Source organism: Opisthocomus hoazin, chromosome 2 (assembly GCF_030867145.1).
Source record: "Opisthocomus hoazin isolate bOpiHoa1 chromosome 2, bOpiHoa1.hap1, whole genome shotgun sequence".
NCBI lineage: Eukaryota > Metazoa > Chordata > Aves > Opisthocomiformes > Opisthocomidae > Opisthocomus > Opisthocomus hoazin.
The window spans coordinates 126,332,961-126,353,017 of NC_134415.1; the positions used below are offsets into that span (position 1 = coordinate 126,332,961).

Sequence of the window (20,057 nt, forward strand, 5' to 3'; positions counted from 1 at the left end):
ACGGCCGGAGCTCTCTGGCTCTGCACAACCCAGACCGCAAGCACCCGCGTTGCCTTCTACCTCTGCTGCGTGATTAACACGAGAAGCGGGTACTCCGCACATCATTTTTCAAAACCTGCGTCTCACGGAGACATACGGAGACTTGAGGAGTCAGGAAAACCTCTGAGAAACTCTGAAGGAGTTAAGAGAAACTCTTAACAAGTTCAGGGTTGCACAAACACTGAAGTTTTTGCAGACACAACACGCGTTCATCCCTCCAAACGGCAGGCCAACAACGTATCTACCCATTAATCGATATTTCATAGCACAGTAAGTCTGACGTCCAGGCATTGCTCTCACTTCACCATGGACACGCAAAACGCAGCACCCTACCTCTTCCGCTTCTGCCCACAAATCGCAAGTCGTTAAATCTGGCCACCTGGTTCTTCATCACGGCAGAAGCGTTCCGCAGCTCTGCAGAGTAGTTCTCGTCGTTTCCAGCCATGACGGTGACGACCGTCCCATCGGGCACTTCTCCCAAGGCCACCACCTGCGAAAACAAGAAGACAACCACAACTCGTGAAGCGACGCTTCCACAACGCGCGTCTCCGTCCCAGCTTTGCGGGCTGCCACGCTCAGCGCGATGCTCTGCAGCAGCTTCTCCAGCCCGCCGCGGGGAAGAGTCGTGTGTTAGCTGAACATGGACCAAAGTGCCACCTCAAACAAAGAAACACCTTGTGCTGTCTGCCCTTCTCATAGCTCAACAGGGAGTTTCTGCTTTGTTACACCTCTTCGGAAACGTCCAACATCCTTACGGGGAGCGTATGGTTGAACGCTTCCTGAAGGCCAACTCTGTCCTCAGCAACCCGTGAGCAGCGAGAAAACACGAGGCACGGCTCATACCCATAAATCACACGCAGGACCACATTTGAAATGGAAAGTTAGAAATTACTGTTAGCCGCCGTCTCACCCAGATTCGGTTCTACGTCTCTGCTGGTTGCCCCCATCGCTCTGCCCCTGGAGCTCCTCAGCCTTCAAGCTAAGGAGAAATCCCCATCCACCCAGGCCAGGAGCGGCACCGGGGGCACTGGCAGACGGAGCTCCCCACCCCACACCCTGCCATGACGGAGCGTTTCACGGCTGGGATTCAGACTCGTCGGATGCCATATAAAACAGAGGCTGCGCTTCCTCGCAGGCATGTAAATTTTCCTAGCGCTCGCAGGAGTCGCGCGTGGTTAGCGCTGACACCTCCCTCGAATTCCACGGCGGGCGAACAGAAGGCATCGCAGGATTTCTCCTTACGTTTTGGCTAGCTGATGGTCTCACTTCCACGCTTCAGCGGTCGTGTAGCGCTCTGTCATTTGATTAGATAAACACCACCGAGCAGACAGCTCCTGTCTGCTAACCTGAAAACGCCAGGGATACCTACAGGGCGACTGCACTGCGACTTTGGAAAGCAGAAACAAAGTCAAACAGGAATACCACGTTACTCGGAAGGAAATACGCACATTTCTTCACATGGAGCAAAAAAGTTCACGCAAGTAACAAGAAAATAATTTCCTTTTGCCCAGTTAGCTAATAGTGATGCTGGAAATAAATTTGTAACAAAAAGAGATTTGGAAATGTGGCATGGCTGAGCTTTGATTTGAAAAAAAAAATATCTTGAGATACAAAGCCTGTCCTCTTGCAGCTTCTACCAGTTTGCAGGGTCAGCGATGACTTCTCATATCATTCAGAGTCATCTTTTCTGCCTCCTGAAATATATATTACATTCTGTCATCAGCCCTGCTTGAAATGTCTCTCCCGCAAATGATCCTGGCTGGCACTAACAATTGCAGGTTGCACTGTCGTATTAATTCAGTGGAAAGAGCGAGGAGCTGTGAACACACAGGGAGAGCATTATGTGGCCCAGTGCACTGTGCAACGCTTCTCTAACACGATAAAAACTAATGACAAAGGTCCAAAAAAAAATCTGAAAATATTTTAAATAGCCTGTACTACTGAAAATGACAGCTCATCTCATTTAAAAGGGATGCTGAAGAGAAGGAAGAAAGCGAAGCTGAAACTCTGTATAAAAAGGATCTACCGTCAGCTTTTCCACAAAACGCCAGGCAATACCACCCAAAACTGAAAACCGAGTTTTGCCACAAACTGCTGTGAGCTCTCCATCTCTCAGGCAAAGGTTTTACTTTAAAGTGATACGAACTTCCCTGAAGAGAAAAACACAGGAACCACTGCTGCGGATAAGATCTGAGGTCCCACCAGCTCACTGCCTTGGGTCTGACAGCAACCAGGTCTGACTGCTTCAAAGCGAGGTGTAAGGAGTAATAAATAATAATCAAATAACAAATAATCATCTGCTGAGCAGCTTCTAGAGCTGACTCTAACCCTTAATAAACAGATACTGGCTGAAACTCTAAAGCATGGGGCTTGAGACTGCTTATGAAACACTCCCTTCCCAGTCTGCGACAGATGATGTTATCTCTGCACAGTCATGTCCTGCACGTTGGCATCCCGGGGAGCTGCAACCTAGGATTTTCCATCTCCCGAAACCAAAAAAATAAAAAGAAAGAAAAAAAATCACATTAACTCCAGAAATGCAAAGAAGCCGAGAGCACCGGAGGAAGTGTGAGTCTGCCAGGGGCCTCGGCAGAGGGAGCGGAACGACGGCAGCCTCGGTCGTCTCCGTCGCGCTGGGTACCCGGTCGCTCTGCGTCTCCCAACCACGGGCACCCGGGCAGGAGGGAGCGCAACCCGTCCCTGCGGTGCTTTCCAGAGGCTTCCTCCCCACCCTTCCCGCTCGACGATGTTGGTTCACAGAATTACAGAAAGTTTGGGGTTGGAAGGGACCTCTGTGGGTCATCTAGTCCAACCCCCCTGCCAAAGCAGGGTCACCTACAGTAGGTTGTAGAGGACCTTGTCCAGGCAGGTCTTGAATATCTCCAGAGAAGGAGGAAGAAAGTTCGGTTTGTCAGCTTAGGCATCGGCCTGAAACCGCACGTGCCGCTGGCAGCGTCACCGGGCTGACGGCGCCGAATCGCAGAGCGCATCGTCACCCAGACACAGCGGCTGCCTGGTGCAGGGTGATGCAACGTGGCCAGTCGTCTCGGTAGGAGAAGACCGAAGGAAAAGACAAACTGAAATCAGAGGTGAAAATCAAAGCTTTCGCTAATAAAAGAAAGTCCTAATGCCTGGGAAGTTCTCCTGCTACGCAGCGCGGGTAAGATGCTCGTGCTTTTCACAATTTCGTACTTTTTCGCTGTGAAACGCCAGACCCCTACAGCACACACACCCAACAGCACTGGTTAGAAAAAAGTGTCGCAAAACCTGTTTGAAACGGGGAGAAATACACATCGTTTTGAGAATTTTACAGGGTAACTTTACACAGTGAAAGACTGTTGGCATAAACCCCGATGTGGTGATTTGCTGCCCTGTATCAATCCAAAATTATTTACATATTCTTAGAAAGAGAATTGCAAGTGCACTGTGAAACGAGTAAGGGCTGCGTAAAAAATCAGGAGCAAAAGTAGCTACAGTGAACATTCCTATCCTTCAAACATAAGTATCTCTACTACTCCAAAATCTTTATTTTCCTTATTAAACTACCTAAGGGTTTTGGTGATTGAAGGTAGAGTTTGCTTTTGCTTTTTTTTTTTTAACTAAAGCTCAGCAAGGTACATGAAGTCCGACGAAGCCATAAAATAAAACCAAACCGATTCTCACAAGTTGAAAATAACTACGTATTTTTGGCATAACACAATTCTCGTCTGGTTAGGCAACCTGTTTGCCCAGTTTCGGTCCAGTGGGATTTGCACTGGCCAAAGTATGTACCCTAAAGACGGAAGTTACGAGCACGAAGCAAAACTACCACACCAGAGCTGGCCCCAAGACTCGCCGCAGAGTGAAACGCTGGTTTTGGGGAAAAGCGACACGCTGACCAGCTCCTCTCTAACACCGATCCGCGCCACTCCGACAGCTTCCCTGGCGAAACACTGAGTTCAGACCTCCTCTGGACGTAAAATCTGCCGTACTGCGAATGCCTTCTCCGGAGATTGCCAAAAGAGCATCTGATACTATTAAAAATATTATAATGTTCTGTAAGTTAAAACAGAATAACTGATTTGCACTGCTTTTTGTTTCAGAATATACATCTGGGCTGACAATTCATCCAGCAGGTTTCAGCTTGAAGCTATTTAAAACAGCTGAGTTATAAACTCTGAAAATTGGGGTTTGGAGTAAAACGCTGACAGCCCCGTGACTACTGCGGTGCTACCGGCAAGAGGTTTTAGACTTCCCCTCCCGCTTTCTTCCCCTCGCCTTTCGGCCCGCTCAGACTCCCCAGTACTGCCAGCACCACGCGGAAGCCACCCGTAACACCTAACGCGGCGACTCGGGTCTTCACGGCTTGGAGCACAGCCTCCCAGGCAGAGGGCCACGTGCTGACGGCTCGGCTCAAACCCAGTACCGCCGGCTGCTCTGATCAAGACGGGAACACGGCGTGGACCCGGGTGCACAATCTCTATTTCTTTTCTGCTGGAACATCACTAGATAGTTAGAGCCACGCTAACAGGAACACCTCTAACGCTCCTCCCCACAAAACCAGCTTGCATTAACAGTCTTACCGGTCAGGACGCTCCACACGGGCTCCCTCCCCAGCGCGTGTAAACACTCACACTCCAAATTCAAACCTAACACTAAGCCAACGCTCTTTCAAAAAGTTCTCATCCAGCCCAGCGCTGCTTATAACGCGCTTCCTCTCCCGCGTATGATTTATATCTGTGTTTTCAAATTAAAACAGTGCTGTACCCAGAGTGCTTTCTAGCTCAAGATCTCCGTGAAAGAATTACGACACACTTAAAACACCACTCGAAACATTATCATCAACCGATTATTTATTGCCAGCAAAACTTCAGAAAGTGCTGTCTGTGAGCTATTTGACTTTCAAGTTACTGTTCAGCTGAGACATATATATAATTATATATGCCCAAAAAAACTTATATATAGCCCAAATCTGTCTTTTTTTTTTCCTTTTCAGAGATAATTCCCATTCTGTTACACCACAGTCAAGTGTTCCACTGCATGACAGCTTCTTCGGTCTGCAGGGCCGGGCAGCTGCACGCAAGTCACATTTCAAAAACAAACTGAATTTTTAAAAACGGTCAAAATTATTTCAACTCGGTTTCAAACGAATTTACCAATAAGTAAGGACGTCTAGATCTTCGGCGTATTTAAAACCCGCACGCGTCGCGCACCGCGTGTGCCAACACCGACGCGGCCACGGCGGGAGGGTGCGAGGGGCAATGCCCACTCCTCGGACACCAGTAAATGGGCCGTGGCTGCACGTCCCCGTCAGCAGGCAGACACGGGACCTGTACAAATATTGAGATACACGGACACAAAAAGATTGGGAAATGCTCTAAACCTTCGCCTGTCCTCCTGCCACCTTCTCACTGTAATAATATTCTCAATACTTTAATATTTAATTTAGAGCTCTCCCTTCTTCTAACAAACCGCGACCGCATCTTTTGAATCGCTGCGAGGTGGGAGAAGGCTCAGACGTTTCGACTGAGAACTGCAACGCCAGTCCAACCACGTCAGAGCTCTCGCGTCCCTTCCGTAAAGCGCAGCAACACCAACTTCATCTAACGCTCAATTAAATTATAATCACAACTCTCCCAAAGCTCCTCCTCCTTACCCCGAAGCCCCCGTGAATCAGAACGGCCGTGCTCAACGCTCAGCGAGCCTTCCAGCGCCACGCCGAGTCACGAGAACAGGGGACACCCCGTTTTTCTGCCGTTTCTCCGCAGCCCGACGTCGCGCCCCAAGCACGGGGCTCCTCTGCGGCTCCAGGCTCTGCTCCCCCCACGCCAGGGCGCTTCGGCCAACTCCGACCCGCAGCCCCGTCGCATTTTTCGAAGCAAAGCTGCATCTTCATCACCGCTCGCTCCGACGCCCGCTCGCTGAACCGCTCCGACTCGCTCTCCCCGGACAAACGGCCGTGGTGATGCGGCCGGCCATGGGGAAACACCAGAGCAAGGCGACGCTCCGGAAACTCGCTGGACGAGACCGTTTCCAAACTCTTCCACCTCCGGAGAGGTTTCCGAGCGGGTTCTTTTCCAGGCAGCAGGAGCAACGAGCCCCTCGCACGGCCCCCCCACCCCGCGCCACGCTCGGGCAGGTGCTCTGGGGCAGCCCCAGCCATGGCCCTCGCCCTGCCGAAGGCCACGGGAGAGCGAAACCCGAGGGGGAACGCCTGCCGACGCTGCCAGGGGAACAGAAGGGCCTCGCTCTAAAGCACGCGGTTATTGTCATTATTAGCACAGTTTTTAAAAAATCTCTTTCCCTCATTAACGCGCCGTGGGGATGCGGACGGCAAATTAAAGGCAGCACCCCCGGTGCAGCTCGGGGGGGTATTTACTGTTCCAAGGCGCGAGCCCTGCCAAGGGAGCGTCTCCTGGCCAGACACCTCCTCGCTTCCCCACCAGGAGAAGGGAAGGGGGCCTGCCCCCCCCCACCTCGGGAGCCCAGTACCCCCCTTGCCAGCCCCGTCCCAGCCTTGGCTGCCTCTGAGATAGGGGGGCAAAGCCTTGCCTGCCCCCCCCTCACCCCCAGCCTGACCTTCAGACCCCAGCCCCCCCAAATCCCCCAGTCGCACCCCCAGGAGTGGGAGGGAGGCAGGGGGACCCCCCGTGGGTGAGGTACTGGGATTCTTTGGCGGGGGGCAGGCACTTTGCATCCCCGCCCTGAGCTGATGGGTGAATCCCCCCGCCCTCGGGAGAAAAGGAAATCCCGGGAGAGCGGTCGGGAGGGGAGTTGGGGGGGGGGGATATCTCTCGGGGTGCTGCCGGGGGTGGGGGGTGCCCAGGAGCAGCGGGGGGGGGTGGGACGGGACGCGCCGGCGCTGCCCCGCGGGGATGGAGATAACGGGACGGGTCCGGGGTGCGCGGGAAGGGGGGACTGCGGGGGGGGGGCACCGGAGCCCCTGCAAGGGGGGGGGCAGGGTCGGTGGGGGCACAGGAGACACTGCGGGAGGGAGCGGGGGGGTATGGGGGCACTGCGGGGGGTGCTGGAGCGCGGGGGGGGGGACGACACACGCTTCTCGGGGGGGGGGCACAGGAGGCACAGCGGGACGGGACGGGACAGAGAAGCCACTGCAAGACTTAGCGGGGGGGGGGGGCGGGACCGGAGGCACTGCAGGACTTGGGGGGGCACAGCAAGGCATTGCAGAAGTGGGGGGGGCACGGGAGGCATTGCGGGGTGGGGGAAGGGCAGAGAAGCCCCTGCAGGCCGGGGGGGGGCACGGGAGGCATTGCAGGACTGGGGGGTAGAAAAGCCCCTGCGTGACGGGGGGGGGGAGGGGGGGGCACAGGAGACACTGCAGGACTGGGAGGGGGGGATGAGAGGCATCGCAGGACTTGGGCGGGGGGGGGCAGAGAAGCCCCTGTGGGACGGAGGGGCACGGGAGGCAGGACTGGGGGGGGGCAGAGAAGGACTGGGCAGGACTGGGGGGGGAGACGAGACACACAGGAGGCACTGCAGGACTTGGGGGGGGCAGAGAAACCCCTGCGGGACAGGGTGCATGGGAGACATCGCAGGACTGGGGGGGGGACGGACACAGGAGGCATTACAGGACTGGGGGGGGCAGAGAAGCCCCTGCGGGACAGGGGCATTAGAGGACTTGGAGGGGCAGAGAAGCTCCTGCGGGACGGGGGGGGGCACAGGAGGCATTGCAGGGGGGGGGTGGCAGAGAAGCCCCTGCGGGAGGAAGCGGGGTGCGGGGGGTGGTGGGGGGCATCCCCGTCCAGCAGCGGCTGCGGGGAGGGTTGCGAGGGGGGGTGTGCGGGTAGGGGGGGGTGTGCGGGTGGTGGTGGGGGGGGTGCCTCACCTTGAATGCCACCGGGAGGGTCTTGTTGCAGCGCCAGTGCGAGGGCAGGACGGAGCAGAGGAAGTTGGGGCTGTCGGTGCGGACCAGCTCGGCGGGGTGGTCGGCGATGATCTCCACCATGGTGCGGTTATCGTGCGGGCGCAGCCTGGGCACGGCCGCCGCCGCTTCTTGCTGCTGCTGCTGCTGCTGCTGCTGCTGTTGGGCTACTACGACCGGGCTGACCTCGCTCATCTTGCCGGGCTGCAGGCTGCTGGAGGGGGGGCTGAACCTCCGGCTGGTGCTGGGATCTACGGGAATACGCATCACAACAGCCACAAGTTAGCGAATTGGGGGGCGGGGGGGGGGGGGTTGGGGGTGGGGGGGGAGCGGTAGGGGGATCGCTCGAGGAGGCGTGTAGTGGGGGGTGGGGGTGGTAAAAAAAAAATATATATATCTGGCGAAAAAAGGGGTGAATGCAAAAGTGAAGACTGGGGCAAAAAAGTAAATCGGGAGGAAAAAAAAAAACACAAACAGGAGCGGATTAAACGCACGAGGAAAAAAAAAAAATCTCAGTCTGTTTTTGTTTGTTTGTTTTTTTTTTTAAATGATGGACGGGGCGGGGGGCGATGCCGGTCCGGGGGGGCCTGGAGCAGCGAGGAGACAGAGTCCGGCTTGGGGGGGGGTCCGGGGTTGCCCCTCTTAGCAAAGCCCGGCTGGAAACTGCATGGTCCCGGCTTCTGCCCAGCTGCGAAACGCTGCTGCTTCTCCTCCTCCTCCTCCTTCCTTCCTTCCTCCTCCTCGCACAGTCTCTCGGCTCTTTTCCCTCCTTCTAGCCACCGCTTCTTCCCTCGAGTGCTTGAATTTCTGTTCTTTCTTTTTTTTTTTTTTCCTTTCCCCTCCCTCCCAGCTTCTCTTTTCGGCTTTTCCAAAGGTTGAGTCTCGGGAGCGGGAGAGCCGGCGGCCGCTTCGGCTTCCCGGGCTGCTGCGGGTGCGGGTGCGGGCGGCAGGAGGGGAGCGGACCCCGCCGAGCCGGCGAGAGGGTGTCCGGGGAAACCTCCCTCCTCCGGACACACACGGAAAAACAAACAAAAAAAAAAAATAAAGGAGAAAAGGAGCAAAGAAATAAAGCGTGGCTGGGACGGAGCCTCCGGGCTCCCCCGCTTCTCGCTTTTGGCTTCAGGAAGCGGGAGCTCGGGAAGGGGCTTGGGAAAAAGTGGCTCCTCCAACCAAAAAAAAAAAAAAAAAAAAAAAAAAGGAAAAAAAAAATAGAGGGAAAAAAAAAGCTCTCCCGAAGCGATTTCGGCGTGGAAAGAAAGTTAGAGGGGTTGTTGGGGCGAGGAGGAGAGTCACACGACTGGTGATGAGAGGCTGGAGCCGGCTCCTTGGGGACGAGCGGGACTTGAGGAAAGTTCAGCTTTCGGATCGCCGGGGGGAAAAAGCGGGGAGCGTCCTCGGCGGGGGGGGGGGATACCCAACACCCCAAAACCCCCCTCCTTAGGCTGATTTCTCAAATGTGACCAAGTATAATTCTGGGAAAAGGCAGGATGGGAGCAGTCCGGTCCTTTTAATTAAGTCGCCGCTGGATCCAAGTCCGCCGAGTTGAACGGGCTAACAAAAATCTTTTCTTTTTTTTTTCCGCCCTTGATGAACAACAGCAGCAAAAAAAAATCATTAAAATGTCGGTTTGTTTCGAGTGAGTTTTCTTTCTGAAAAAGCGGGTTTAAAGGCAAAAAAAAAAAAAGGCAACAAAACCCAACAAACTTCTTTTGAGTCCCGAGAAGTTGAGGTCGGGGAAGATGAAGGAGTCGGGGAAAAAAAAAAAAAAACACAACACAACCAGCCACAGTTTTTTTGTCCTGAATGTGGTTTTTGGAGGCTGGGATTTCTAATGATTAGGTTTTTGTGGTTTATATATACAGGAGTCTCTGGCGAAGGCGATCATTATGCTGATGAGAGTCAGCAGCACGTGGTGCTTCGCTCCTCAGCCTCCCAAATAAATAAAACAACGTGCGTCCCCCCCCCGGGAGGAGAAACGGCGCTTCCAGCGGCTCTCAGCCCCGGGGGGGGGGGACGGGGGGAGCAGGAGACGATCCCCGATCTCCACTCCTCTCCGGGTTTTTTCCATTAACACTTTTGGGCTTGGGGTTTAAAAAAAAAAAGGCATGAAAAATCTTGTTTGCAAAAAAAAAAAAAAAATACTAGTAAGAATAATCTGGTGCCAAAGGGTTTTTTTTGGTTTTTTGCTAAGTCTCCAGTAGTCTAAAGCCTAAACCATTTCCTTGAATGAATGAACGCTATCACCCCCCCCAGACTATTAAGGTAAGGGAGTCTGGGTTGTTTTCGCCCTTAAGATTAAAAAAAAAAAAAGAAAAAAAAAGGGCAGCTCTTATTAAAAACAATTTACATACCCAATAGTAAAGAAGTGTGAACGCCTCCCCGCGCAGATAACCGCCTATCACAACCCGCCCTCTAATTTCTAAGGCTTGACTTGGCCTCGCTGCTTCCACCTCCTCGTGAAAAGCCGGCGCGGCGTGGGTGCTCCTTGCTCGCCGCCTGTGTGTGACTCGGGGCGGTGTGCCTGCCTGGCCGGCTGTCTGTCTGTCTGTGGGGGGGGGGGGGGCACACGGACGGGGGGGGACGCGTCCTCTTTACGCAGGCTCTGCCAACCCTGAGCCCGGCGCCCCAACCCGGCAGAAAAGCGGGGTTTGTCCTGCCCCCCCCCCCCCCCCCCCGCCCCCCGCCCCGGGGAGACGCCGGGCCGCCAGCGCTGCCCCCCCCGCCAGCAGAGCAAAGCCCGGCCCGGGGGGGGGGGCAGCGCTGCTCCTTCCCGCTCCTCAGTTTACAGAGGAAAAAATAAAACTAAACCCAGCGCAGAGCTCTGCGGCTCGGGCGCAGGGGAGAGCTCGCGCTCCGCGCACCGCGCGCGCTGCCCCCGCGCCGCTCCGCTCCGCGCCCGCGCGCCGCCGGCCCCGCCCCGCCCTCCCCACGCGCGCACCGCCGCGAGCGGCCCCGGCCCGCCGCCGCCCGCCTCCCCGCCGCCGGTTTGTTCCCCCTTCCTATTTTTCTTCCCCTCTTCCTATTTTCTCCCCTTCCTATATATTTTTCCCATTCCTATTTCCCCCCCTTCCTATTTTTTCCCACTTTTCCTATTTTTTTCCCCTTCCTTTTTCCCCCTCCTATATATTTCCCCCCCTTCCTATTTCCCCCCTTCCCATTTTTTCCCTCTTCCTATTTCCCCCCTTCCCATTTTTCCCCTCTTCCCATTTTTCCCCTCTTTCTATTTTTCCCCTCTTCCTATTTTTTCCTCTTCCTGTTTTCCCCCTTCCTATTTCCCCCCTTCCTGTTTTTCTCCCCTTATTTTCCCCCTTCCTATTTCCCTCCTTCCTATTTTTTTCCCCTTCCTATTCCCACCCCTTCCTATATATTTTCCCCCCTTCCTATTTTTTGCCCCTTCCTATTCCCACCCCATCCTATATATTTTCCCCCCTTCCTATTTTCACACACCCCCCTTTTTTTTCTCTCTCCCTGCGCCCAGCCCGGTGCTGGGAAGTTCCGCATCCCGCTGTGCAAATGCAGGGTCACGCCGGTAGCCCCCCCTGAGCTCGCCCCGCTGCTGCGGCAGCCGCAGGGACCTGCTGCTCCCCAAAAGTGGCCGCCCGCATTTCCAGGGGACAGTCACTGGCCACCCGTCAGGCCCAGGATATTCAGCAGCTCTGGTTTGCTACAGTTGCAATACAGAAAATAGATTTTTTCAGAAATATTTTCATAGACCGACTATGACTGTGCGTTCTTTTGGCTTTTCCCAAATATATTCCATCAGAGCCGTCCCAGAGGTGCTAGAAAGAAGGCAAGAGGTTGTCTTTTATCCAAATACTATATAAGCCTGACAGTCATGATTTATTTCATTTCAAACGAGAAGATACGTTTCCACTTTTAATTAGTCACACTAAAAGTTTTACAGTCGCCTCTCTTCCTACTAAAATAAAATAAAAAGTTAATTAGGATAAAGTGAACTAAGTTATTGGAAGCTACCAGTGTAAGGTCACTTAAAATAGTCCGCGGTTATTTATAATGTCGAAATAAAATTTTCCACTGGACGGCCTAACAAAGTTTCAGGTACCTGGCACAGCCGATTCTCAGTCTCCGTGCAAAAATATCTTTCTGCTGAACATTCACCCGTTTAACAGGAGCTTACTACAGCCTGGAACAGGTCACAGCTCGGAGTACTAGAATTTTATTTCAATGGTTATGGACAAATTAATAAAAGTACCAGTAATGTTTATGGACCTGCCTAAAAGCCGGATGGGATTTTTTCAGAAATAGTAATTTATGTTATGATATGTATAATCTGGAACGTTGGCTTGGATTCGGCTGAAACGGAGAGCAACCCTGCTGCTCGGCTTTCCTCGGGTTTTATTTCAGAACTCGGAATTTTAGCACCGGTTGCAAAACGGGTCATATTTTCAGCTGTTAGAGAATTGCAGGAGGTTAGCGAAAAAATGTGCTGGCGCTGCAAACGATGCCGTAACAAACACCTTCGGGTCCGCTTTGTAAAAGCAGATATTCACGAGCACGGCTGCGTTTGCTGCCACTTTGATTGTCTTGCAGCTTTTTTACTTGAAGCTGTGTTGTGAATACAGCCATAATTAGACTGCTTTTGGACCAAAAAGGTGGCGGTTTCCAGAGCACTGAGGCTGTTTACCCTTGCGTTTATAAAACGTCGGCCGAGCACGCTCCTGTTGTAAGCATCGTATGCTCAGGATCAAAAATAATTGTCAAATTCGAAAGATTCTAACCTGGATGATGTTCCCTAAATAAACAGTGTCGATGCCAGTTTGTTGGGCTGGAGAGTGCTGTAAATACAACGAATACAGAATTTATTTTGAGCTTCTCTAGGTATGTAAATAGCCTGCGCGAAACGGGAATAAATGAACGGGTTCACTGGGTTTGTTATTGTATCTGATATTTTTAGTCAGAGCGACTACAGCAACGTCAGCAATTATTACTGTCGTTAAGGACTTGCCAATAGTCTCCTTCCAAAATCTACCTTCCCAAAGTTTTTTATCGGCTCGTGAGAACGTGCAATCAAGTCAAAATGTGTGAGCTTCAGCGAGCGTGATGCCCCAGAAGGTTTTGCCCAAATTTCCACTCGTTTCAGCAGGGGCAAGCTCAGCCCCAGCGTCTCCTGGCAGCGCTTCGCTTTCGCTTCGGTTGTAAATTGACTGTTTGCCCAGCTATTCTTTGCTTTTTCTGAAGTATGACAAAGAGTAACTCTCGATTTGCACGTTGTTTGGTCGGTTAAGTAGGCTTGTGGCAATGCGTCCCGTAACTACAGCGTTCCCAGTCAGCCTGTGGGCTGCTATGGTTTGTTTAACCGCTGGGTCCCTGCCCCACTGATTTACGGCCCTGATAAAAGAAGATTCTTTGTGTCCCGAAGTTATGCGAAAGCATTTAATATTTCAGCACCACGCACTGGTTTTTAGCATTTACGGTCCCTGATACAAACAGAAGCATCCAGGTTTGAAAGACAGGCTAGAAAATAATCACATAAAAAAAATCAATCTTGAGATTATGACTTTTTCCCTCACTATTTTCAGTAGGAATTGCGGACCGAGAGCTGAGACTTTCGTGTTCTGCCTCAGGATTTGCAGCTGACTCCCTCCGTGACCTCAGGCAAGCCTTTTAGCGAGTTTTTCTTCAGTATAAAACGGGGGTACTGACTATCACCGTGTACCCTCCGAGGTATAAAAGGATGTCTTCGGTTCTCCGAAGCCCAAAGAGTGGCAGGGCTCTGCGTCTGGAAAGCACACCAGCCATACCCGGAGAAAAATTTGAAAAGCTGGCAAGAGACCTGCTGAAAAATCGTCGGCTTTTGCACAGCACGCAGAGAAACCCACGTTATTCACACAACAAAGTAAACAGTTCCTGCTTCTGATTTCTTTTTTTCCCCCTAAATGATTTATTTTCTGCTTCTCTAATAAGGATGGACTGCAAGCCTAGGTCTCGGTCTTCCCGTCGGGTTCTCTCATTTCCCCCCCTGTCTGCAACCTCTTACGCCCCATTGGAGCTGCACGTATTTCAAGGAGGTTTAGGGCAGCAAATGACCATGTCATCGTTGCGGAGGAAAGAAATGTGGGCCCACTTGTCATCTCACAGCCGGGTTTGAAAGAGAAAGTATGGCCTGTGTTTGCAGGCAGTAAAAAACTGAATGCGTAGTACGATTAGAAAAACGTTTGGCCTGTTTTTTTCAAGTAAATTATATATATATGTTTTTTTGCTTGCAACATAAAAAAATAAAAATTAATTGTAGAAAGTTTTTTGGGTCCTTAATAGTTAGGGACGAACTGTTTTTTTAATGGCAAGATTGATTTTGTCCCCTTCCATTAACCCTCCTCCCAGCTTCTGTGTAAATAATTTCAGAATAAGGAAAAAGCAATTTTTTTTTTCCTTGAATGATCTCAGACAAAATCAGTGTGTTGTTTTAGAGGTAAAAAGGCTAAAAAATGAAAGCTTAAATTTTCTTTTTTTTTTTTTTTCCCCCCTTCTTTCAGCATATATAAAAGCAGCATGAGCCAGACGCTTCATGGTTATTTTTTCTGTTGATCTCAATGAAAACTGGTTCCCTCGACTAACTGTGGGGAAAGTGGGTGGTAGAACTGTTTGTAATTAAAAAGGGTTGATACATTTGGAACCTTGCAGAGTCACTAAATTTTGTATGCTGCTTTTTAAGAGACTAATGAAGTGCACTCTGGCCAGATACAAGCTCCATAAAGCTTACACAGAAGATCCTACAAGGCGTAAGTCAGTCTCGAGTGGGAGAGGTTGTTTTTAATGCTCCCAACCACAAGCACACCACCAGATCCTTCCTCTCTCGGTGTTGCAATGGCGAGGATTCCCACTGTGCCTCTATTCGCAATAGCATGAATGGCAGAAATAATTTTTAGGCAGATTCTTTTTAATAACATGAGCCTTGAAACTGGAGCAACAGAAAAACACCAAATCGTGCAAGACTTGTTCTATAAAGAATAAAGACACACGTTAAAAGAGGTCTGCGCAGTCTGCAGGAGCGTAACGGAAGAAGAAAGCGTACGGTAATGGCAAATGTCGAGTAAACGTAATGGACGTAGCAAATCAACACTTTGAGGAATTGTAAAAATGAGTCCAGTTTTGCCCTTTCTTTCCTGAAAATTCACTCCAATGAGGAACTAAGCAAAGTAAGGCCAGAGCAGAGGATTAAGAACACTATCATCTTTACCACATGACATAAGGTAATCTTGAAAATGCTGAGCATCCTGGTCACCTTTTAGCGTAATACTTGTGTGCCCCAAATCAAGCGTGGTCTGAAGACCTTGGGTGCGTGGGGCATACCACAGGATCAGTCCCCGAGTCGGCTGCTGTGGGACCGGTGGCCAAGTGACAGGAGACACCACCACCAGCCCAGAAACGAGCCGTAAGAGCAGATGACAAAACATTCGGCATCACAGGAATGGTTCTCTCTAGTAATAAAAGACAAAGATCTGGCAGAGAAAATACTACAGGTGAAGCTGCCAGCAGAATCTGCAGTTATGCTTGTCTACCACTTTCCAGTATAAGCCCTTGTTTTCACTCACATAACGCTGCCAATTCTTAACTGTTCAGGATGAGCTTTTCAATCCTGAGTCTGCCTCGAGCTGAGTTTTTTGGAAACTTGCAGCAGAAATACTGCAGCTGCTTCTAAGATCGGTATTAAGAGAAAACAGTGTTTCACAACAGTTTAAAATTTCTTAGAATCATCCCGATCTCTATTTCAGAGCCGGAATGGGAGGTTTTGCTAAGTAGGAGAGGAACAAGGAGGAAAAATCAGATAAGTTCCTTTTGTTGCCCTTGACCGAAAGGATCCGCCCGGACTTGGCCGAGTTAGAAGCTGCTGAAAATTGTTGAGGGTTTTCTTGCGCCTGCTCAGTACAGATGGAGTAGTTGGCAGCTAAATTTTGCAAAGCCTCCATAGCAGCACTGGGCTTGCTGGACTGGGTTGGATCTGTAGTCAGTCTAGTCTGACAGTAGGCTGCACTAGATGTTTTAGAGGAAAGGATAAGAAACCCTAGAGTCAGCAGATAGATATGGGATCTATTCCTCCTTGAAGGTCTCATCCTCGTTAATAGTAGCTTATAAAATACGATCAGAATGACTGTCAGCAGTTCAGTTTTAAATTGTGCCTTTTAGAAGTCTATAATTCAACCATAAAAATTCCTTCCAGGCTGAAATCTGGCTTATACTCTCAGTTCAGAAGTCAAAAATCTCTATGGATTGTTTTAAATAGTCTGTTTTGAAGGGATAGAAAAGAGAAAATAGTCATGTACAAATTCTGGACATTTCTTTCAGAGTGCACTTCATAACTCAGTTATGAATAAGTACGATAAGTTTTAAACTATTTGTTGCAAATGCTGGTCAGGCCCTAGAAGGAACGCAAGTAATGAAAATCTTCACCACTGGCACTAGACATTAAAATGTGAATAAGATTCTCTGACCTTGGGATATTAGGTTTATTATGATATTAGGAGCTTATGTGATGTAATACCAAAACCTGTTATTCCAGTTTATCTTATAAATATTTAGATAATTTATTAAATGCATACACATTGAAAAGCAAGGGAGAAAATCCTTCTGTCCTTTCGTGGCGAAACTCATTGTGGAGTCAGTCACTCCAATGTTTTTCTAGTTTAAGAAGAAAGACATAACCTGGAAGTATCCAGGAGGAACGAGTGAGAGGTCCTCAGAGGGGTCAAAGCAGATGCAAAACCTTTCTTGGAAGACCACAGCAGCTCTCATTACTACCGAGCTTGCCTTTGTAGTGGAGAAGACACATTACTACCGAGCTTGCCTTTGTAGTGGAGAAGACAGAGCAGCTCTTCCCATCCTTGGAACGCTTTCAAACGCACTGCGCTTGGCACCCTGAGGTTAGCGTGATTTTTGAGCAGATAAGAGCCCGTTACATGAAAAGGCAGATCCCACCCTCTTTCTTTTTTTTTCCCCCCCTTGGTAAGAGAGAAAGAAGAGCCTTATTCTGTCTGCAGTTCCACTGATTTGAATGGGAGCCTTCACAGAATAAGGCGCTGCTTCACGTAAGAGAAGCAGAGGCAAGCCTTTAGGTAATTTGCTACTTCGGGTTACGCTCCTTATCCTTTCCCATTTCTATGTCTAAATGCCCATCTCGCTGAAGAATACGTGAAGTCTGTCAGCTCTTCATTTCCACTCCATTTTAAAAAGCTAGAATAATTCCTATTTTTAGGCATGAGAAAACCATCTTCCGCTGTTTTTGACAATTGAAGAACATGGACTGAGGGAATCAGAGGAAAGCTCTATTTACTAAACACCACATGTAGATTACCACTGATAGTTTTTCTAAGGAAATTTATGACCTGTGTGGAGTAAATAAACTCCCTTTTTGGTAAAGAATCTGCAAGCCAATCATTCATGCTTGCTTAGAGACGCTACTGTTCGTGTTGCTTTTATGTGGAAGGCTACAGTAAAGGGTGATGTTATGTCTAAAACAGACAGTTGGCAGCTCTGGAAAAAAAAAGAAAAAGCTATTTCTGACATTACTTATCATGAGATTCTTGCTAGATTATGGCACAGTCACTCTGATTCAGGTAAAGAAAGAAAACATAATGACAGGACAATTATAATTCTTGTAACTAATATGTTATCTTCATGCACGCACTTGCATGCCTAGCTACATTTACTGGCAAGTTACGGCATTTTACACAGCTGAAATAAACAGAGAGCTCTCAGTGTGTTCAAAATGTTTAGTGAGTCTGAAACCTGTTTGCTTTGTATCTCAGAGTAAATGAGAATGGGACAGACACTTCTCTTCTCCTGGCTGCCCACCCTGTACTCCTCTCATTACGCTTCTTCCCTGCTCCCCTTCCTCTCCCCATTTTCTGCTCTGCATCCAACAGAGACATAACTGTTTAAGGAAATCATGAAAATTAAGTGAGAAGAAGGAACTTGAGTCAGTGTTTGTATACCATGTTTTCAGAAATATTAAAGTGTTTCTTACACACAAGTAACTCCATGGCTTTCAGCGGTACCCATCCTGATTTACAGTGGTGTGAGAGAACTGGGCTGTTATTATCTATTAAGTCTACCTAATTTAATAGATGCATGAAATATACAGGATAGGATAGGATAGGATAGGACAAGGAGTAATGGCTTTAAACTAAGGGAGGGAAGATTTAGACTAGATATAAGGAAGATATTTTTTACCATGAGGGTGGTGAAACACTGGCACGGGTTGCCCAGAGAGGTAGTGGAGGCCCCATCCCTGGAAACATTCAAGGCCAGGCTGGATGGCGCTCTAAGCAACCTGGTCTGGTTGAAGATGTCCCTGCTCACTGCAGGGGAGTTGGGCTAGATGGCCTCTAAAGGTCCCTTCCAACCCAAAGCACTCTGTGATTCTATGATGCTATGATTCCGTGTGCTTATTTTCTTCAGACTATCATATTTGAAATTCTCAATCCAACCGTTAGTAACTGCTGTTCTACCTATGAAAGTATTCTGAATGTAAGACAACTAAGAGTGCCTCTCGGAGTGATGATCCCATGTCCTTAGCTCACCCCACTGTACTTCAGCACATACGCTGTGTCATGTCACTGGGGCTTTGCCTTCTCTAGAAAAATGATCTGTTTTGGACGAGAGGTGTCAAAAATAGTTCTCCACCCTCAGATCCACTCAAGGAGTAGTAGAAATGGTTGCCTCAGTGGTGTGGACAAGGTCGGGTGAGTTCATTGCTTACCGTAGCAAATCAAGCCTGTCGAGGGCTCATGGGGCCACTGGCCTGCGTAGGATTTGCCTCGGAGTGTGCAGAAGGATTTGTTACAATAGGTGTTGAACTCGACTGACTGTGTCCGCACTGGAAGAGCGGTTGTTTTCAACACTACTCCAAGATGTGCAGCGAGTGGGCGGGCATTTTAACAACAGCTGTCAAAGACGCGCCGTTTGGCTGGGGTAGGCGCGTACCTGCTGAAATATCGACGCCATAAAAGGCACAATTCAGTAAACCTGGGGCAGCACAACGTCTGCAGCATCAGCACGGACTGTGACTTTCTATGCTGACGTACACTTGCAGGCTGTCGGATGATGAACAGGATTTTTAATACATTGTCACTTGTTATCTACATAAATAGGGTACGCAAGGCCACAAGCCAAAACTGGATGATTTTTAATATAGTGCAGTCTAATTTAAAGACAAGTTGACTTTGATAGAACAGTTAGTGGAAGCAAACACCCACGTTGTAAGCAAACGATCAATACTCTCGTCACATGAAGCTGATGACATAGTGCATAACGCTCAGTCCTGCAGCCCCTTCATATGCTGCGTGCTCTTCTGTGCCCTTGTGTGAAACTGCGTAAGAAACTATTTTGCCAGACCAGACTGCATCTCTGCTGGTATCTCTACTTCTTAGGTGTTCGTTCACAATTGAGCGGCTCCACAGAAGCATCATGAAAGAAGTGGATTGTAACAGAAATTCTCTTTTTCTGTGGTATTTATTTTTGCAATTGCACAAAGCATAACCTAGCACATGAAGAAGGAAACTGAAGTTATTTTCAAACTGATAAAAGAAGATGCTATTTTGTAGGGAACAACTTCGAGTTGACCTTTGCAGTGACTGCCATAAAATATTCTTTTGGCCACAAATGGAACAACATTTTTAGAGGATTAATGTTTAATCTGTCTGTCTGTCTGTCTGTCTGTCTGTCTCTCTGTCTACAAACTGTGCAGGATTTTAAAAAGACTGAGGGAAGCTAGCAGCTCACTCTCACCTCCAACTGCATCTGCAATACTTTAAAACTGCGCAAGATCTCTCTCTACTGTGCTGGATGCCATTAGCATTAGCATATTACCACAGAAAAAGAATCTAAAGTAGACAGTGAACTTCATAAGAAATCTTCCAAAAAATTTCCTATCCCTCCAAATCTTTAATCTCCAACAAGAACCCGACTTTCAGAAAACCCACTAAAATATATGAACTGTTCAGGATGCTCACAGAGTTGATAACAGTCAGAGTATTTTTTGATAATGAGAAATTCCAGAGCTGTATTAGTGGGAGAAAGTAATTTTTGAGGAATTTTGAAACCCTGGAGAAATTTCAGAGTGGTCAATCATGGCACTTATATTTGGGGGATTTTCTTTTCTTTTTTTTTTTTTTGGCATTGTCTCTCTGTTGTTGGCATT

At 49.4% G+C, this 20,057-nt stretch overlaps 1 protein-coding gene across 6 annotated transcripts in view; it reads right to left on the minus strand.

The window, feature by feature from the left end:
• The window catches only part of RUNX2 (RUNX family transcription factor 2), a 153,958-nt gene that overhangs the window by 82,262 nt on the left and 51,639 nt on the right, over positions 1-20,057 (minus strand). For 2 of the 6 annotated variants that reach the window (XM_075414980.1, XM_075414977.1), the window contains exons 1-3: positions 8,075-8,167; positions 7,865-8,044; positions 373-529 (exon numbers count right to left, since the gene is read on the minus strand). In XM_075414980.1, the coding sequence (XP_075271095.1) occupies positions 373-529; positions 7,865-8,044; positions 8,075-8,167 (430 nt within the window). Of the gene's footprint in view, positions 1-372; positions 530-7,864; positions 8,168-20,057 lie in introns of those variants that run through there. The other 4 variants (XM_075414981.1, XM_075414979.1, XM_075414978.1 and 1 more) reach the window with 4 other exon arrangements.